We start from the raw sequence: 20,587 nt of genomic DNA on the forward strand, positions 1-20,587 counted from the left end.
GTCATTTTCATGTAATCCTTTTCAATCTTGTTTTACATGTTTGCTTAATCCTTACGATTTTTTATATCTCATATTTTGTATTGTTTTCTAATTGTCAAAATATTAGAAAAATATATAAATTGCGGCACGGTGCCCGACTGGTTAGCACTTCCGCCTCACAGTTCTGAGGACCCGGGGTCCTCGCCTGTGTGGAGTTTGCATGTTCTCCCCGTGCCTGAGTGGGTTTTTTCCGGGTGCTCCAGTTTTTATCCTCACAAGGGTCGCGGGCGTCCTGGAGCCTATCCCAGCTGACTCTGAGAATTTGGGGGGCCCGGAATCTCGTGCCACGCCCCTACTTGTATGTATACAATTTATAAACTAAACTAAACAAGCCAAGGGACTGATGCATTAAGCATAAAATGTCAATGAGCCTTACCTGGGTGGGCACAGTCAGAGCAGAGTTGGGGGCCCTGAGGTGGCTGTACTGCAGCAACATCACCATGGCCATGCAGCGCAGCAACTCTAAAATGGCCGCCGCCGGCCTGGATGCAACATAATCATACATGTCTTTCAGTGTTTTTCTTGCATATAAAATTTGCCAAATTACATGCTGCCTGCGCCCCGAGATGCTCTGCCATCATGAAAACAGTTATTTGACTACCGTCATTTTCAAGCGCAACTGTGGTATTACACTGCGCCACGAAGGAGCGATGAATTTAAAACATTTGGAGATCGCTTCTAAAACCGTCGAAGAAGAAAACACCATGAGAAGGCCAGATTTTCCTTTCAACGGGTATTGTGTTTGTAACCATGCGCAGGAAAGTCCCTAAAACAAGCGTTACATCCTATTCTGACCTCCCTGAATGTTATGTGTGCAGTTCGGCAAATAGCGGACAGTCAAAGCTGCAAAGCGTGCTTGCGTCAGTCTTTTTATTTGTCAACCCCACCCAGTTGAAGTTTACTCTAAAACTGACAGAAAACAAAAGAGAATTAAACAATGTACAGTGGGTACGGAAAGTATTCAGATCCCCTTAAATGTTTCACTCTTTTTTTTATATTGCAGCCATTTGCTAAAATCATTTAAGTAATTTTTTTCTACATTAATGTACACAGCATCCCATATTTACAGAAAAAAAAACAGAATTGTTGAAAGATTTATTAAAAAAGAAAAACTGAAATATCACACAGCCATAAGTATTTAGACCCTTTGCTCAGTATTTAGTAGAAGCACCCTTTTGAGCTAATACAGCCAGGTTGTCAGGTTGGATGGTGACCGTTGGTGGGCAGCCATTTTCAGGTCTTTCCAGAGATGCTCAATTGGGTTTAAGTCAGGGCTCTGACTGGACCATTCAAGAACAGTCACGGAGTTGTTCTGAAGCCACTTCTTCGGTATTTTAGCTGTGTGCTTAGGGTCATTGTCTTTTTTTAAGGTGAACCTTCAGCCCAGTCTGATGTTCTGAGCACCCTGGAGAAGGTTTTAGTCCAGGATATCCCTGTACTTGGCCGCATTCATCTTTTCTTCGATTGCAACCAGTCTCCCTGTCCCTGCAGCTGGAAAACACCCCCACAGCATGATGCTGCCACCACCATGCTTCACTGTTGGGACTGTATTGGACAGGTGATGAGCAATGCCTGGTTTTCTCCACACATGCCACTTAGAATTAAGGCAAACAATTTCTGTCTTGGTGTCATCAGACCAGAGAATCGTATTTCTCACCATCTTGGAGTCCTTCAGGTGTTTTTTTTTTTAACAAACTCCATGCGGGCTTTCATGTGTCTTACACTGAGGAGAGGCTTCCGTCGGGCCACTCTGCCGTAAAGCCCCGACTGGTGGAGGGCTGCAGTGATGGTTGACTTTCTAGAACTTTCTCCCATCTCCCGACTGCATCTCTGGAGCTCAGCCACAGGGATCTTTGGGTTCTTCTTTACCTCTCTCACCAAGGCCTTTCTCTTCCAATTGCTCTGTTTGGCCGGACGGCCAGCTCTAGGAAGGGTTCTGATCGTCCCAAACGTCTTCCATTTCAGGAATATGGAGGCCACTGTGCTCTTAGGAACCTTAAGTGCAGCAGAATGTTTTTTGTAACGTTGGTCAGTTCTGTGCCTTGCCGCAATTCTGTCTCTGAGCGGTTCCTTTGACAGCATGATTCTCATTTGCTGTGACATGCAGTGTGAGCTGTAAGGTCTTATATAGACAGGTGTGTGGCTTTCCTAATCGAGTCCAATCTGTGCATTCAAACAAAGCTGAACTCCAATGAAGGTGTAGAACAATCTTGAGGATGATCAGAAGAAATGGACAGCACGTGAGTTAAATATGAGTGTCACAGCAAAGGGTCTGAAAACTTATGGCTGTGTGATATTTCAGTTTTTCTTTTTTAATAAATCAGCAAAAATTTCAACAATTAAATTTTTTTTTTTGTCAATCTGGGGTGCTGTGTGTACATTAATGAGGAAAAAAATAACTTAAATGATTTTAACAAATGGCTGCAATCCAACAAAGTGAAAAAATGTAAGGGGGTCTGAAAACTTTCCATACCCACTGTATATTTCTACACCAAAATGTATAGTCAAACCATGTAATAACAAAAGTCAACTAGCTTCATGCTAATGCGAAAAGTCATAGACGGACTCACGGACATTGGTATTAACGTTACGGTTAATATCAACCTTCAAACAACGGCTACTTCAACACAAACAGAGCAGCAACATATACAAACAGAGCATACAAAATCTGCATCAGAAAAATACAAATTCCTTTTTTTTTTTCGAAGGTGAACACACCCCTCTGCAACAGACTAAAGTACATCATAAAATAAATGTGAAAGTGTTTGTTTGAGTCAGAGGGGCGCAGCAGCATACGCACACGTATGCGAATGGTACCACCTCTGCCTAAAAAAAACAAAACCCTGTATATTTTCATTTTCAAATATACGCAGCATAAAAAGAGTTAGTGTCGTGCGTAAGGTACCTGGAGTCGATGATGAAGCCCAGGGAGGTGAGCGTGAGTAGGATGTAGCCGGTCATCCCCAGTAAGGTCAACTGGGTCAGCGTCTAGGGTCCAAATACAGCACATGACGTGACTTCCAATGTAAAGCTGTAATCAGCATCACGGCTGCTTGGCTCACAGTCTCAGAAGAAAGCTTTCCTAAAGCACCAGGCTGTACCACTGTTTACTGGACAGTGCCAAGGCAAACAAGCCTGAGTGTGCTGGCACGTGGAGGATGCACAGGAGCACATGAATAGCAAGTCCACTTTGGACTTTCTAACTGTACACTGTGTAAAGAACATCTAATGGAATTTGATGGGTTTTTGCGTAAGACACTCACTCATTCACTCAGTCACTTACTCACACGGTCACTCAGTAAGACTCGGTTGGTCAGTCACTCAGTTATTCACTCATTCAGTCACTCACTCAGTCTGTCGCTTATTTGGTCAGTCAGACACTTACAGTCAGCTGGTCAGGCAATCGATCTTTGTCACACCGCCGCCGACTTGCTGAGGGGAAGTGTCGCGGCACAGCCTCAAATAGAAAATAATTCTATTTGAGTGCGCCGTTGTGGTGATGTTAGAAAGCACCTCAAATAGGAGAGGGTCTGGCGGAGTGATTTCTGAGTGTGATTTCGGTACTGTAAACAGCAAGGGCAAAATGGTGTAAGTCTTAATAAATGCGATGTCTCACTATCCCGAGCTTTGGGACAACATAAAAATGATAGACAGAGATGTCGCTGGAAGAGGCATGGCCCCAGCTCAGCCTGAAATACACCTTGAAGCATTCTTCGTGGAAGTGCACCTCACGAGTATGCTTATACTCTGCAATACTCGGTGCAATAGGTAGCACCGAGTGCCGTCGTCCTTGCGCGGTGGACCTTTAATGCTGGGCAACTACGGTGTAAAAAGGCTTTTAAGTCAGTCAGTCAGCCTTCCAGTTGCTCAGTCACTCTCACGTTCTCATTCAGTCACTCAGTTGGTCGGTCAGTCTGTCACTCACAGACTCATTTAATCACTCAGTCAGTCCTTCAGTGCCTCAGTCACTCTCTCACTCACTCTGTCAGTGAGTGAGTCGCTCAGTCAGTCAGTCACTCCTGAAGCCTCCTGATGCGTAGCTAAATATGTATTTACAATTAGCAAAGCATTTGATTTGTGTTGAAAATGACTGTTGCACATAAAATTGACTGGCTAGCTAGCTAGCAAGCGCACATGTGTACAGTACATAAACACAAAGGGGCGACATGATTTATTGCGGGAGCCGGCGGAGTTCACGTTATTTTCCTTCGCAAAAGTCCTGATTGCTGCATCCTGAAGGCTATTTTGCTTGGGAAAGGCTCCAGTCCACAATTAAGGCATTTGTGTTCACTGCCGGACCACCAGCTGGTGTTTCATTTGCAGGCGAGTGCAGGGAGCCCTCTCGGCTCTAGAGGTGTGTGCGTGTGTGTAAATGTGTGTGGGACCACAACTGAGGAGGGAACGAAAAAAAAAAATTAAAAAAAGAGGGACAATTTTATTTGGGAGTTTTGAAGGAGTTTGGGCGTGACGGCACTTCTCGGCTCACCAAAACCATGCCTGAGGGGGGGGAAAAAAAGGCTTCCAAAGATAACTGCCGAGGAGACCCGATGCTTTATTTTTCTGACGGAGGAGGAAGGGAAGGGGCTCTTTTGGCTTCGGCAAGTGGAAAAAAATAGACAAAAGTTCCTCCAAAGGGAAAGGCCGATCAGTCATCCTGTCACGATGTTAGACGTAGCTCGTTTTTCTTTTTTTCTTTTTTTTAAATGACTGCACTCCAGCGGCCGCAACAAACTGTGTCATTAGTTCAATCATGTTGGCAGACGAATAGTCTTCAATTAGGGAGCTCGAGACCTTCTCGTCACACTACCACATGAACCAAATATCTTAGGCAGGCCATGTCAAGACTGTCAGAGTTTCAAAAATACTAGGTACAAAATGAATTTTAGCTGAATAAAAACTAGGGCTTGGCGATATGGCCAAAAATTCATATTGTGGTATACTTTCAACCACAGATGGGTATATGCTTTGGTATGTTTGGTACATTCACCTCATCACTTTATTTTGTATATATTCATACATTCATTAATTATAAAAAAAAAACAACAAATTTAATTTGAAGTCAGAAGTCATAGAAAATAGTGACAACCAAATGTAAATAGTATTGTTCAATTTATGCCAAAGGATTTGATCAAAAGTGTAGAAAAAAATTAATTTTGGTTCAGATTTTCTGCTACAATGAAAAAAAAAGGGATTCCCATGTGTACTAATGTGACAAATACATACCGCCTGGTTTTCGAAGAGCTCGTGGTACGTGTACAGCACCAGCAGGAAATGTGTCACTACGTAAACTTGTAATGGCAGCGAGCAGCTGGGATCGTGAGGCTTCTCCTCACCAGTCACCTGGCAGAGGCAAAGAAAAAACATACATTAAGAGACATAAAACCACTTACCCACAACCACTCAGTGACCATCATTAGTAGGACAAAATCTCTACAACTAGCCTGTCTTTAAATAGCTCCTGGAAATGGACAAAATGACAACAACAACAACAAAATGGCCTTTTCAAACCAAAATAGCAGTCTTCCTGTGTCTTTCCGGGCATGGCTTCTTCAGACTTTTTTTTTGTTTACCCATCATACACATGCCTACCATTTTTTATGTTGCTAAGTCAAACTGGTTTTGGGGGATGAGTTGTTTTAATACGGTTGGGTGTCCCTGAGCCACTAGAGACTAATATGATAATTTCAAAACAAAATGGCAGACTTCCTGTCTCTTTTTCCCGACATGGCTTCTGGAGACTTTTTTGTGGTTCTACTCATGATAGAAATGTCTACTAAACGTGATGCTGCTGAGTGGAACTGGTTTGAGGGGCTGATTTTTCCAAAAATTCTCGTTACCAAACTTTGGCTGCAAAATATGGCGAGTCATCAAATTTCCCTGCTTTGTTCCGCTCACACGCAATGACCAAAAATGTTATGTTTGGGAATTTAGCGTCATCCACTTGTCTAGTGTACGTGGTCCAAATTTAGTACAAATCGGACAAAATCTCTCGGGTGAGTTCGTCTTTGAAAGACCCCAGGAAATTGCCAATGTGACCTTAAAATGGCCATTTCAAACTAGAATGGCTGACTTCCTGTGCATTTTGGGGTATGTTTTCTTATACTTTTTGTGGTGCTACTCATGATAGACATTCCTACCAATTTTATCTTACTAAGTGAAACTGGCTCTTGGTACATGTTCATGGTAAAGCCACATTGCTAGTAGGTAGTGAAGCTACTGAGTTTTGTTTTGTTTGTTTTTTCTTGGGGGGGGGTCCTAATGACGTGCGAAATCAAACAATGGTCACTTTGAAGAGTTTGAGCACCAGTAAAATAATTCCTTTTTTAAAAGTGTGGTTGTTCTTGTCTTATTTCCATCTCGACACGAATGACATCAAAGGTGTCGAGAGCACGGCGAAGTACATTTTCCAACTCCTAATGGAGCGCACGCAAAGCCATCACTTATCTGCGCCATATGAAAAATATACAGTACGTCAACATCACTGCTGTGTTGCCCACTTAAGGGAATCGCTGTTGCGGTAATATTGTTCTACATTGCTGTAATAAACATTGGGAAACGTCACGAGCTGTCTTTGAAGGTTATTCATGGCATGGAAGAGGATAAATTGCAAAGAGCCATCCATGCATGGAATGCAGCTGATGATGGCTTCCGACTAACACGGCAGCTCCAGATGTATTTATTTTTTTAAATTGATAAAGACGATTTCCAAAAGGGTGACAACTGTATTTACAATATTTTTTTGCCTTTTGAATGACATCTCATTGTCTGCTGTAACTTTGTTTTGTACTTTTAATGTATTTTTGTTGTGCCTGGAGATATGAATTCAATTCATTCCGAGACTACGCTTCCTAACTCAAAACACTTGCATCTGAAATCATCTTTTCCCACTGAAATGAATTAAAATGCCATTAATCTGTTCCGGATTTGAACCCCGGCCCCCAGAACTGTGAGGTAGATGTGCTAACCAGTCGGCCACTGTGCCGGCTTTGCGTTTTATGTTTATGCCAATGTTATTTTGTGCAAACATAATTGTATTTCTAATTTAATTTTATTATTTCCCATTCATATGGTTTAATAGAACATTCGCATTTATAAAATATAACTACTATTTGTTAACACAAATAGCCTTCCAGAATTTATTTGGTGTTAAGGTTCCGCTGGGGTGAGATGAGCTCATTAAGGCAGCTGGATGTTTTTTTTTTCCCCCCTTGTAGAATATGTGAGTCCATGTTGAAGAATTTGCTGAGCCAGCCGACCGCGTTTGCTCCATTTGACGTTCATCGGTGGTGGTGACACGTGTTGACACGTGTTGACAGTTATTTGGAAAATTAAAATAAAACCTCGACACACCTGCAGGTCTGTTGGGTCGGGGGGTCATCTCGTAATCTTTCATTTCCACAAGATGACATTCAGGGCCGATTGAATTGATTGGGAAAAAAAACAAGCAAAACGCTGAGTTTTGTATTTCATGCGCTGCATTCCATGCGTCCATGTGCAATCCCTCTTCCACTAATCAGCGTTCCAAAACAGATTTTTTTTAAGGTGCCACTCGGAGGAAAAATGTCTTTTCCATTATATGCTGTTTTTGTGCTTGTGTTTATTGCTTTCTTGTGACATGTTGGTGCCAAGGAACTATGTTGAAGTAAAATTGAGGCACTTCATTTAGACAAAAGTATCACTTTGCTGTACTCTTGTGGCCTCGAACGGCATTTATAATCTCTTTGGTGGGGTGTCAGTTACTGCAGTTATCGCTATTTGCAGCAGGGCTCGGTCCCTCTCTCATTCTGCTTAATATTTTTTAACACAAATAGCATTGCGGAATGGATTTTTTTAAAGGTTCCACTGGGATGAAAATGAGCTCATTAGGTCATCTGGATGTTTTTTTTCTGTTTTGTTTTTACTGGAAGACGTGAGTCCATCTTGTGGAATTCGCTGACTCATTCGACTCCTTTCTGTCATTTGGAAACAAAAACAAAAAAAAGTGGATAAAAAAGAATGACCAATCACAGACAACCGAGGGGTTTCCCTAAGTAGCCAGGCGGCTCGCTGCTCCTCCTCCTTGATAAACCTGCAGGTCCGTCGGGTCGTGCTTCATCTGGGGAGCCTTCGCCCTCTGCGAGACACCTTTCATGGTGTTTGGCTTCCAAAACTGCCTTTAAGGGGCCGATTGAATCGTAAACTCCCCCCGAGTGTTATGCATGAGGGAACTAAATGCGTGCCACCACCAACGTTATTTCAAAGCTAACCGCCACCTCATTCCACTGGAGCCTTTCTGCAGACACACACACATGCACATTTCCACTGGGGCTTCATGCGGTTTTAATCCCAGAGACGGTGAAAATGAATTTATTGTGCTCCGTCTACAAAGGCTTTTTGGCTTTTATTTGATGTGGCCATTCCTGGTAAAAGTCGCCTGAGACTCCAGCAGTGAGGAATTCTCCTTTTAAATGATGTCAGGTCACAACAGAGTCATGCACCCACCTTGGGAACATGATCATGGTTGCCCAGCCGAGGAGTTCCGGGCCTCCAGCTGGGACCATTGACAAAAGTGGACACTTTGTCGGTGTGGCTCGAGTAGGTGGTTGATCTTCTCCACAAGGACAAATAGTAGTGGAACTAGAAAAATAAGACGAAACACCAAAGCACAGTCACAATACTAATAGAAAAAATAGCAATTAGATGTTTGGTCTCCACCTCTACACTGAGTTCATGATTGGTGGCGAGTCATCAAAAGTTCTCCCATTGACGAAAACTATTATAATTTAGCTTTGCCCATCTGTTTAGGAGACGTGGTTCAGATTTGGTAGTAATTACAGAAAATATCTCAGACAATTTACTTTTTGAAACACTACTCAAAATGGTCAGAATGAGACTAAAATGGCCGCTTCAAACCAAAATGGTATACTTCCTGTGTCTTTTAGGGCATGGTTCCTTGAGATCTTTTTGTAGGACTCAAGATAGATATGCCAACCAAATGTCAGGTTGCTAAGTGAAACTGATTTTGGGGACTGATCTTATTTTTCTTTAATCCGAAAGTTGCAACCTGGACTTGCAGTGTTTTTTTAAAGCCTGGCCTCTCGAGGCCTGTTTTTGTAGGTCGATTCATGATAAATTTGCCTACTTAATTTCATGTTGAATCATCAAATTGACTTTGGGGGCTAGTTATTAAAAAAAACAATATAAAATAAAATTCTGGAAGGAACGACTGGGCCAATTTTGACAAAGAATCCTGAAAATGTGCTCAAAATAGTGATTTCAAACCAAAATAGCAGATTTTCTGTCTTTTTGGACATGGCTTCTTGAGAATTTTTTTGTCAGGCTACCAAATTTAGTGTTGCTAAGTCAAACTGATTTCTGGGACTGAATTTTATTTTTAACTCATGGTAAATTTGGCTACCTAATTTCATGTTGCAACATCAATTTGCTTTTGGGGGCTGATTGAAAAGAATATTCTGGAAAGCACTGCCAGGCCAATTTGGCGAAGGAGCCGTGGAAATGACCCGACAATGGCTGTTTCAAAGCAAAATGGAAGACTTCCTGTGTGTTTTCAGGCATTAATTGCTGAAACTTTTTTGTGGGTCTACTTACAATGGACATGCCTATCAAATGTCATGTTACTAAGTGAAAGTGTTTTATGGGGCGGAATTAAAAAAAAAAAATCCTCACGAGAATATTACTCAGTTGATGTGTAATAGAAACGAGGCAATAGATATCAATGATGTCATTAAAACATAACTTAGGACAACATAAACGACCAACCTAGCTCACTAAGGCAACATAACTGTGCCATTTTGGATTCTGGGTCAGAAGATCCACATAGCTTAATACAGAGCCTACTTATCAAAATGGCCTATTTGATTGGACTCAGATCGGCATGTTATGCTTGCAAAATGGCCACTCACTCACTTAGAAATATGAGCTTGCGCATCATTTACCGGCCGTCTTTTTATTGGATGAGTGCTAGCGAGCGTGCGTGTGCTAGCGAGCATGCTAGCAGGTGTGCAAGCGAGCACGCTCGTGAGTTTGTTAGCAAGCACAGTACTCACCTGACTTGACATGATTTCAAAGGAGTTGTTGGGGAAGACCAAGCCATACACCACCTTCTCCTTCTCTTCAGTGAATGTACCTTAAAACAAAACACTACAATTAGCTGTATTAGGCGCTCTAGCATTACCTAGTTGACAAAAAGACAAAGAACCAAACAAAAAAAACATAGACTAAATTTAACAATTAGCAGTATTAGCCACTATAGCATTACCATGGGCAATCCTTTACTTTCATGCCCAAAACAAAATGCAACAATTTGCGGTGTTAGGCCTTCAACTATTAGCGCAAGTGTTCTTCATTCTCTTTCCCAGTATATAGTTGATGCTAAAACAAAACAACAATTAGTACTATTAGGCCCTATAACGTTAGCATGAGCCTAATTCATTTGCTCACTCACTGTGTAGTTGATGCTAAAAGCAAAACCAGAATGTAAACAATTACAAACGTTAGCCACTATAGCGTTACTATGGAGATTCATTCCCTTTTATTCTAAAACCAAAAATAAAAGGCAAACATTTGCTGTGTAAGCCTATAGCGTGAGGGTTAGGCTCGACCTGGAGGTGGCAAAAATGAAGATATTGACGTTTTCTTTCGGGGTGACCAGGTTGGATGTGATTAAAAATAAGATCATCAGAGGGAGAATGTTTGAAAGACAATTAGACAGAGCAAACTTTGATGATTTGTGCATGTCCAGATTATGTGAGTATAATGGTAGGAGGATGATGAGGATGGAGCTGCCAGGCAAGAGAGCTAGAGCAAAGAGAAGGTTAATAGATGTAGTGAGGGAAGACATGAGGACAGTTGGCCTTTGAGAAGAGGATGCAGAAGATAGTCTTACATGGAAAAGGATGAAACACTGTGGCCACCTCAAACGGGACAAGCCGAAAGGAAAAGAAGAAGAAGAAGGCTATAGCGTTAGCATGAGCCTCTAAAGTATTTGCTTGCCAAACAATCGATCCCATATGATCAGAATCCCGCCGTAGTTCTTGTCAATGCAGTATTCGTTCCTTCCTATTGAAAAGGTTCACAGAACATTTGGACTAATGTTAATAACAATCGCAGCATGACAATAATCAAAATAAAATAAATAAATAAATAAAAAAATAAAATGAGAAAGAAAATGGTCTTCACCGTGGTGAACTCTGTGATGCTTGGGAGTGTTGAAGATCCATTCTAGAGGTCCCAAGTCTCGGATTACCTGAAAGAAAGGTAAAGGCCTTGTCGTAACGTTATGCATTTGAGGGGTCCCACAAGATGCTCCCCAAAATGTACTCAGTAGTGACCGCTGTAAAAATACAAAAAAATATAATAATTTGCCCCAGACACCAGTTTCACCGATCAACATGAAATTGCGTAGACGTGTCAATCATACCAGGATGTATGAAAAGGTATCAAGGCCCCATGCACGAAACTGAACAGGTGGCCATTTTGACTTGAATCACCCATTTTGGGCAGAGCATTGCAAAGTTTCATAATCATTTCTGAGGATTCTGGGAAAGAAAAAAAACAAAATCAGCCCCTGACTTCAGTTTTCACATAAGATTGATGGTACTTGTAAGAGTAATCATAACAGGATGCACAAAAAAGTCTGAAGGACCCATTGCCACAATTGCACAGGAAGTCAGCCATTTTGGTTCAACACGGATCATCAAAATGTCATACATACTCACTACAGACGTTTTTTTTTTTTTTTTTTTTTTAAATTAGCTCCCAACACCAGCTTCACCTATTGTCACAAAATTGGGTGAGAATGTCCATCATGACTGAACGGACACAAAAGTCTCAAGGGCCCATACCCAGGAACACACAAGAAGTCGAGCATTTTGGGCGGAGCATGGTGCCAATGTTTGATCATTTCAAGGATTCTCAGAAAGTTAAAAAAATAATAATAAATCAGCCCCAAACACCAGTTTAACCTATCGATACAAAAGTGGGACAACATGTCTATCATAACGACGCACAAACAATTCTCAAAGACCCAGGCCTGTACTTGAACAGGAAGTCGTCTATTTTGGTTTGAATCCACCATTGTAGGCAAACGCCAATGCTCATACTTTGACAAACTCTTACTAGGGAGCTGATAAGCCACATAAGCCATAAACAAGAGCACTTAGCTGGACAAAATTCATAATTTTCCATCAATTGTTCATTCATTTCCACGTAATAGCGCATCTGGCTGTTTTGTGTTCAATTAAAAAAGCATCTCCGTCACCACTTCACTTTGGCTGCATGGCAGAATCTGTAAAATCCATAAAAAAGGACTATAAAGGAGGCATGAATTACACGCCTTGAGAATATAGCATCTATTACGAGCGCTTTGGCTAATAGCGCACTAAAAAGTTTGGAAAGGGGGTGTTCCAACTCCATTCATTCCCAGGAAGGATCGTAAAAAACATTGATGCTTATCGTCGCTTTGCTTCTGTTTGGAATATTTCATCACTTTTTCATTTTTTATTGGAAGTCTAGACAGACAGGGGACGCACATATAAGATAAGAAACAATATTTTTTGTAATGTTGACGTGACGTTCACCTCCGTGTGCAGCCAGAACTGGAAGAGAAGATTGAGTTGGATGTGGACAGCGAAGGCAGATGGTGGCACGGCCAAGGCCATGGGCACGTAGAAGATCTGAACATGACAGGAAATATGATTCATGATGGTCTTTTGACCTTTGGAGAGGGCGCACAGCAACGGGAACGTACCCACGACGTCAGCTGCTGGGTGAGCGGCTGCCGCAGGGCCGTGCTGAAGTTGTAGTACTCGGAACTGTGGTGCACCTGGTGGGCCGCCCAAAGTATGGCTACCTCTACATAAATATGCCACACAGAACATATTTAAAGGGAGCGTGAAGAGTTCAAACACAAAAGCAGACATCTTTTTTGTGAATTGAGTAAAATGAGTTCTTTTTAGGCGGCACGGTGGACGACTGGTTAGCACATCTGCCTCACAGTTCTGGGGACCGGTGGTCAAATCCCGGCCCGCGTGTGTGGAGTTTCCATGTTCTCCTCGTGCCTGGGTGGGTTTTCTCCAGACAGTCCAGTTTCCTCCCACATCCCAAAAAAACATGCGTGGTAGGTTGATTGAGGACTCTAAATTGCCCATAGGTGTGAATGTGAATGTGAGTGTGAATGGTTGTTTGTTTCTATGTGCCCTGCGCTTAGCTGGCGACAGTTCAGGGTGTACCCCGCCTCCCGCCCGAAGATAGCTGGGATGGGCTCCAGCAGCCCGTGACCCGAGTGAGGATAAGCGGTAAATAAAATGGATGGATGGAAATCTTTTTATTTCTGGTTATCAGGTTAAGGTTAATCATTTTTATCTAGGATATTCTACGTTAATATAACTTAACAGGCAAAACCTGACAACTTCTAGAAAATAATTTTCTTCAAAAACTGACAAGTCCAAAATTTTCACATTACAATAAAATTACACTGAAATGGTAAGTGTATGCTTTGCGGAATTAAAATTAACAACAGGAACCCTTCATCCTTACCTGTCAAAGGGTTATTTAAGTTATTTGCCTGGGTTTTTGCCTGGGTTTTTGTCGTTGTTGTTGGTTATATGCGATATATGAGCACGACGATCGGCATATTATTGTTTTATGTATGTTATTCTGTCTTTCAAAGCACTTTGTGAACGTGTTTTTAAAGATCCTATATAAAACGATAACTAACCTGACCTCACCGTTGAGTTTCATGACATCAACTGTCTTGGACTGTTTCACGCAATCAACCATAGGCAATACTCTGCTAGTAGTCACTTCCGCTTGTGTGCGTCTTTGTGTGTGTGTGTGTGTGTCACAACTACGCAAAAGTTACAGTCATTACGGGGTTGTGGGGGATCAATAACATATAAATTCAAGGTATTTAGCATTAATGAAGTCGGAGAATAGCAGATCAGTGCTGGTCTTGACTGGTCTTGATGGAAAAATCAAAATTCTGGCCAGTCCGAGACAAAGAGAGACAAAACTTTTGGGAGTCGAGTCCGAGACAAGACCAAGACCTTCAAAATGTGGTTTTGATACCGGTCTCGAGCCCAAGACCGGTTTCGAATGTTACAACACTGCTACACAAACCTGCCTGCTTCTGCTTTTTTTTTACAAAAAAGTGCAACGTCCATTGTCCCAAGGGTCTTGCTAAATTAAAGAATAGAAAGTATCTGATTCTGGCAACATGTCATCCCAGGACGAGTTATAATTCCTCCGCTGTTTTGTGACACTCGTATCAGCGTTACACTTCATTTTAGCATGCAAAGGGAACAAGCTAGTTACGTTTTACTGGATCGGGGAGAGGTTTCCGGACCACCACGTGGACCTGGGAGCACTTTGGCACCTTTCAAAAATATCATAAAGCAGAATTAAATCGTGGTTTCACGCAGAAGTTGTGTTTTCTGGTTTAATTGCAGGACTGAGCCCAATTTTAAACAATTTTATGAGGTAATTTTCTGTTCATCTGGAGATTCGTCTCAGGTACGATAATGTGATTTACGGCGTATATCATTTCACATGTTCAATCACGTTCTTTTAAAACTTGTGAACAGTATCGAGGTCGACGGTCGTAAAGGCGAGGGGTCGGGGGTCTCCCGCACCTGAACAAACACGTTGTCGAGAAGTGCAAGTGCGTTCCAAGGTCCAATCAGTAGGGAAGGGGGGAAACCTAGCAGAATTCCTGAGGAAAAGTAGGATATTGGCGTTATTGCTTTGGCCTGGCAGGTGTGAGAGGATGAGGGTCCCAAGGAGTGTCGAGGGGAACTGACACGCTCCAAGTACAAATGGTGGCTTTGGGATTAAGACGAAACAAGAAGGAGCAGAGCTGGGACGTGAAAAGATTTGGACAATTCCCAAGCGTCTAAAGGCTGAAAGTGTTTCTCTCTGGAAAAGACAGCTGTGGACAAGATGCTCTCCGAGCACTGTTCGGACCACCAAATTGATTTTTTTCTGCCTCATATTCAACATGTGTGCAGTGCACTGTCATCAACAGTCACATTTGGGTCGTTAAAAGACGAGAAGAACAATGCCAAGAATGTCAATGGTTGGAAAATCAACCAAGAAAGATAAATCGCCCAATCTTGATTATGCATCCATCCATCCATTTTCTGAACCACTTCTCCTCACTAGGGTCGCGGGCAAGCTGGAGCCTATCCCAGCTATCATCGGGCAGGAGGCGGGGTACACCCTGAACTGGTTGCCAGCCAATCGCAGGGCACAAACAAACAAACAACCATTCGCACTCACAGTCACACCAACGGGCAATTTAGAGTCTTCAATTAATGCATGTTTTTGGGATGTGGGAGGAAAGCGGAGTGCCCGGAGAAAACCCACGCAGGCACGGGGAGAACATGCAAACTCCACACAGGCGGGGCCGGGGATTGAACCCGGGTCCTCAGAACTGTGAGGCTGACGCTCTAACCAGTCGGCCATTATTATTATTATTATTAATCTTTCCAATTAAATATTTGTTATAAGACTTTAAAATATATTTTATAAAGTTTTTATTTTTATTTTGTCCAGAGATATATTTACTTAGTGTAAGCCCAGATGAGTTCCAGTGTTTCTGCTTACGCCCACAAAACAAAAACAACAGAAAGCAAAGACGCTAAGTGGTAATTTCAACAAGTCCTGTATGTGGTGCTGATCTATCATTAAGTACTTGTTGCTGAGTAAAAAGTATAAAGTGTTTATGTTCATGCTTTGTTCCAACACCACAGTCTTTTTTTCCTCTTTTCCTTTTCATGCAACAGTAATGTAGCTTGGCAAGGTCCAGCAGCGCGGCGGCGTTAAGATTGATGCTCCTTGTCACCGCTAGGAAGTGGGAAGCGCTAGGCTTCGCTGAGAAAGCCCATGTCTTCATCTCTGAACTCCACGGGACACCGCATAGTTTGGCAGGCGCCATTCAGGAGGGAAGAGCTCTTAAACGGTGAAAAGCAGGAAAAAAGAAAACACCCGGCCCATCACAAGCCCAACGGCTTACAGAAACATTCTCGGAACATTTGGTACGTTTTAAATGGAGGACATTAACAGCCTGCTGCCTGTTGTTGGGAGCTAGTCTCATCGTGTACAACTATTCTAACTTTGACCTGAAACAAAATCCAAAATATAACATCTAGTGCCTTAATGCAGTCTTCCCCAACCACCAGTCCGCGGACCGGTACCGGGCCGTGAGGCATTTGTTACAGGGCAGCAGAGAAAGAATGACCAATTTATAGAATTTCTGTTGTATTGCAATTCGCGTGTCAATGTGTTTTTATCTTGAAAATTGACTGGCTCTTCTCCGCAGCACCAACTGCGCGTCTCAATTGACACATCGAGACTGCACAGAACGCTTCCGTTTCCGGTCCCAGCTGACTTGAACGCTTCTGTCTCCAGTCCGAGCGGGCTGACTAACGGCGGGAGAGCTCAAAGAATGAAATAAACTAATTCAATTCATTACGTTTACTGAAAAGATTTGTTCTTTGTTCGAAACAACACTATATCAGGAGTCCTACTTAAAATACGGGTTGATCGCAACAGTTAACTCTCACGCACCAGGTCCGCTCTGATACAGATACAACAGTAGGTTGCTGCTCGACACAGGCAGTACTACTTTTACGGAGTTCAAAGTCTACTCTCATTGAGGAGCTCCGACCCCCACTCCTGCTTCGCGCCCACGGTGGACGAGAGAGGAGAGAAGGAGAGAGGAGCAGAAGCGAGACAAGCGTGTGTGTATATACAACCCCAATTCCAATGAAGTTGGGACGTTGTGTTAAACATAAATAAAAACAGAATACAATGATTTGCAATTCATGTTCAACCTATATTTAATTGAATAAACTACAAAGACAAGATATTTAATGTTCAAACTTTAAACTTTATTGTTTTTCACAAATAATCATTAACTTAGAATTTTATGGCTGTAACACATTCCAAAAAAGCTGGGACAGGGTCATGTTTACCACTGTGTTACATCACCTTTTCTTTTAACAACATTCAATAAACGTTTGGGAACTGAGGACACTAATTGTTGAAGCTTTGTAGGTGGAATTCTTTCCCATTCTTACTTGATGTACAGCTTCAGCTGTTCAACAGTCTGGGGTCTCCGTTGTCGTATTTTACACTTCATAATGCGCCACACATTTTCAATGGGAGACAGGTCTGGACTGCAGGCAGGCCAGTCTAGTACCCGCACTCTTTTACTACGAAGCCACGCTGTTGTAACACGTGCAGAATGTGGTTTGGCATTGTTTTGCTGAAATAAGCAGGGGCGTCCATTAAAAAGACGTTGCTTGGATGGCAGCATATGTTTCTCCAAAACCTGTACATACCTTTCAGCATTAAGGGTCCCTTCACAGATGTGTAAGTTACCCATGCCATTGGCACTAACACAGCTCCACACCATCACAGATGCTGGCTTTTGAACTTTGCGTCCATAACATTCCGGATGGTTCTTTTCCTCTTTGCCCGGAGGACACGACGTCCACAATTTCCAAAACCAATTTGAAATGTGGACTCGTCGGACCACAGAACACTTTTCCACTTTGCATCAGTCCATCTTAGATGAGCTCGGGCCCAGAGAAGCCGGCGGCATTTCTGGGTGTTGTTGATAAATGGCTTTTGCTTTCCATAGTAGAGTTTCAAGTTGCACTTACAGATGTAGGGCCGAACTGTATTTACTGACGTTGGTTTTCTGAAGTGTTTCTGAGCCCATGTGGTGATATCCTTTACACATTGATGTTGGTTTTTGATGCAGTGCCGCCTGATGGATCGAAGGTCACAGGCTTTCGATGTTGGTTTTTGGCCTTGCCGCTGACATGCAGTGATTTTTCCAGATTCTCTGAACCTTTTGATGATATTATGGACCTTGGATGATGAAATCCCTAAATTCCTTGCAATTGTACGTTGAGGAATATTGTCCTTAAACTGTTCGACTATTTTCACACGCACTTGTTCACAAAGAGGTGAACCTCGCCCCATCTTCGCTTGTGAATGACTGAGCAATTCAGGCAAGCTCCTTTTATACCCAATCATAGAACCCACCTGTGCCCAATTAGCCTGATCACCTGTGGGATGTTCCAAACAGGTGTTTGATGAGCATTCCTGAACTTTTTCAGTCTTTTTTGCCACCTGTCCCAGCTTTTTTGGAACGTGATGCAGCCACCACGCATGTACCCATATTCTCCGTTGTGCAAAATATCAACCTGAGAACAAATAGCACGTAGTCAGATCGTGTCATTTGGTCAGGCACCAATCCAAATGAGAATTGATCAAATGCTAAAATGCTAACAGTTGATATGGTAGCTGATGTTCAGCCCTGTAGTTGGGTATATTCCAAATGAGAACTGATCACGTACTAAGATTCTAACAATTTATATGCTAACATATAGCAAGATATCAACCTGAGAACAAAAAGCGCTAAGACAGATCACGCCCTGTAGTCGGGCATTACTCCAAATGAGAATGACTAAAATGCTAACATGCTAACAGTTGATATACTAACACATGGCAGCATGGCAACCAGATAACGAGTGCAAAGCCAGATCATGGCCTGTAGTATTAGTAGCATCCATTATTCTTTCCAATGACAATTGATCAAGTGCTAACATGCTAACAGTTGATACACTGAATAAATGCGCTATGCTCCCGCCAATCCATTAAAATGCTTGCAGCATGACATCAGGCTAAGGCGGTGTCATGGTCCTCCTGGCATTAATAGCCGGGGCGCTTGATTTAAAGTCGTGTGAATTGAAGTTTGTTCTGTCAATCACAGCGCTAATGGGCTGTGAAGTAGATGGCCATGTTTGGATTGGACGCCTCTCAGCCGGCGAGCCAACCCAAACACAGAGGAAAGACTGGACTGGACTGGGCCGCTACACCACCGTTCAGCTCAGTCACGCACACCAACCCAAACAAACTCTTCCTGGTCAGGCCCACTTTGGCCCGCTACAAACAACTACTCTCTTATATACAATTATAAACAGTTACGTTCCAAGTTGTTACAAAATTCTCTAGTCCAACTCCGATTTGGTTGACTAACTAACTAACTTCCCATTAAGAGCAATTTTATTAAGAAGAATTCATCAACGAATTTAAACTGTTGTCGTCATTACATCTGTATTAACTGTCAGTCGATGTCTGGCCAAGAGTGAGAAGCTAACCTGGCATAATTATGATCTTCAGAAAAAAAACAATCATAATTTTAAAGGATATTGTTTCAATGATAATAATTAAAGAATGTATCAATGGATTTATTAGAAGATTGTGATAATAAATATTTGTATGTGAAATGTAAAGATATAGTAGGCCTATCATAACAAAAAGTAGTAATGTCACGAGAAAAACATTTCACATCATTATTAATGTTCAATCGATAGCTAGCTAGCTAAAATGAGAAGCTAACGTAGCATAAGTATGATTATTAGATTAGAAATAGAGTAAATGATCATAATTGAGGAATATATTTTTTTATTCCAATGTTATGAAGGAAAAAAATAATTTACGTGAATTGTTCAAGTAGGGCTATTATAACAAAAAAGTTACACTTTTTCACATTAATGCAATATATTTATAGTATTACAAATGAAAATTGTAATTTTAAGAGAATAGTCACAGTATTATGAAGAAAAGGGCATCATTTCATTAGATTTAAGATAGAACAACGTTGGCCTAATAGCATAATTGCTCAAGTAATTTTTGACCGTTTTCGGGGGGGAAAGAAAAACAAAGAAGAAAACAAAAATCAACAAACAAGGAGACTCCAGTTAGCTCTATTTATTACGATGGTCAGTCGTTACCATGACCTGGATGACTGACAATCTACATAGACATAAAGAAAAAACAAAATTTGTATCAAGCACAGTAAACATTAAGTTAAAATTGACAATTATGCCATTAGGCAAACCATATGAGGGAAAAGGTTTTTAATTCAAGCACGAGATGTTATCTAGAACTTTATGTCACTCGTCGTCCTAGCATCACACAGTTGTCCAGTTGTGCACCTCGTATGCAAACGTTGTCCTACTAGTGAGGACAACGAAGAGTCATTCATGGACCTTAATCTCAAAATCAAATATATGGAATAAATGCTCAAACAGCTTTCCATATTCAGTTTTGGTGGTGTGGAGTGACTGCAGGTTTGTGAAGGCTAAAAATAGTCCAGTGACATTAGGCGGCTAAAAGTAGCCGTAACAGGATGGTGGACATTAACTGCTGTAAAGGTGCACACCTGGTCAGCATCACGACACCGGCAGTCATCTGTACATTTTCCTTAATTAGCAGCACGGGCCCCAAAGAAAATATCCCATCCCCATTACGACACCAGCGGCAATAAGTTTAGACACCAGGATGAAGGACAGCTTTGGCGTTTTCTAAATTTGGAGAAAATCCTCTGCAGTGTTGCCACACTATATCGCGTTTCAACTTTAACGCCCGTATTACATTTCGGATTTTAAAACCAGTCTTTCTTTTAATTATTATTCTTTTATACAGTATCCAGGCAAGTCCATTTAGAGTGAGATCTACTGGAAGATATGCA

General features: G+C 41.9%; 1 protein-coding gene across 1 annotated transcript in view; it reads right to left on the reverse strand.

Annotated features, from left to right (window-relative positions):
* agmo (alkylglycerol monooxygenase) overlaps positions 1–20,587 on the reverse strand; it is a 55,261-nt gene that overhangs the window by 15,015 nt on the left and 19,659 nt on the right. The window contains exons 4-12 of the mRNA XM_061675745.1: positions 12,788–12,891; positions 12,618–12,713; positions 11,218–11,284; positions 11,032–11,097; positions 10,086–10,165; positions 8,521–8,655; positions 5,263–5,379; positions 2,945–3,027; positions 416–521 (exon numbers count right to left, since the gene is read on the reverse strand). Of these exons, the coding sequence (XP_061531729.1) occupies positions 416–521; positions 2,945–3,027; positions 5,263–5,379; positions 8,521–8,655; positions 10,086–10,165; positions 11,032–11,097; positions 11,218–11,284; positions 12,618–12,713; positions 12,788–12,891 (854 nt within the window). The remainder of the gene's footprint in view (positions 1–415; positions 522–2,944; positions 3,028–5,262; positions 5,380–8,520; positions 8,656–10,085; positions 10,166–11,031; positions 11,098–11,217; positions 11,285–12,617; positions 12,714–12,787; positions 12,892–20,587) is intronic.

The sequence above is a fragment of the Phycodurus eques genome, chromosome 4 (assembly GCF_024500275.1).
Source record: "Phycodurus eques isolate BA_2022a chromosome 4, UOR_Pequ_1.1, whole genome shotgun sequence".
NCBI classification, from domain to species: Eukaryota; Metazoa; Chordata; class Actinopteri; order Syngnathiformes; family Syngnathidae; genus Phycodurus; species Phycodurus eques.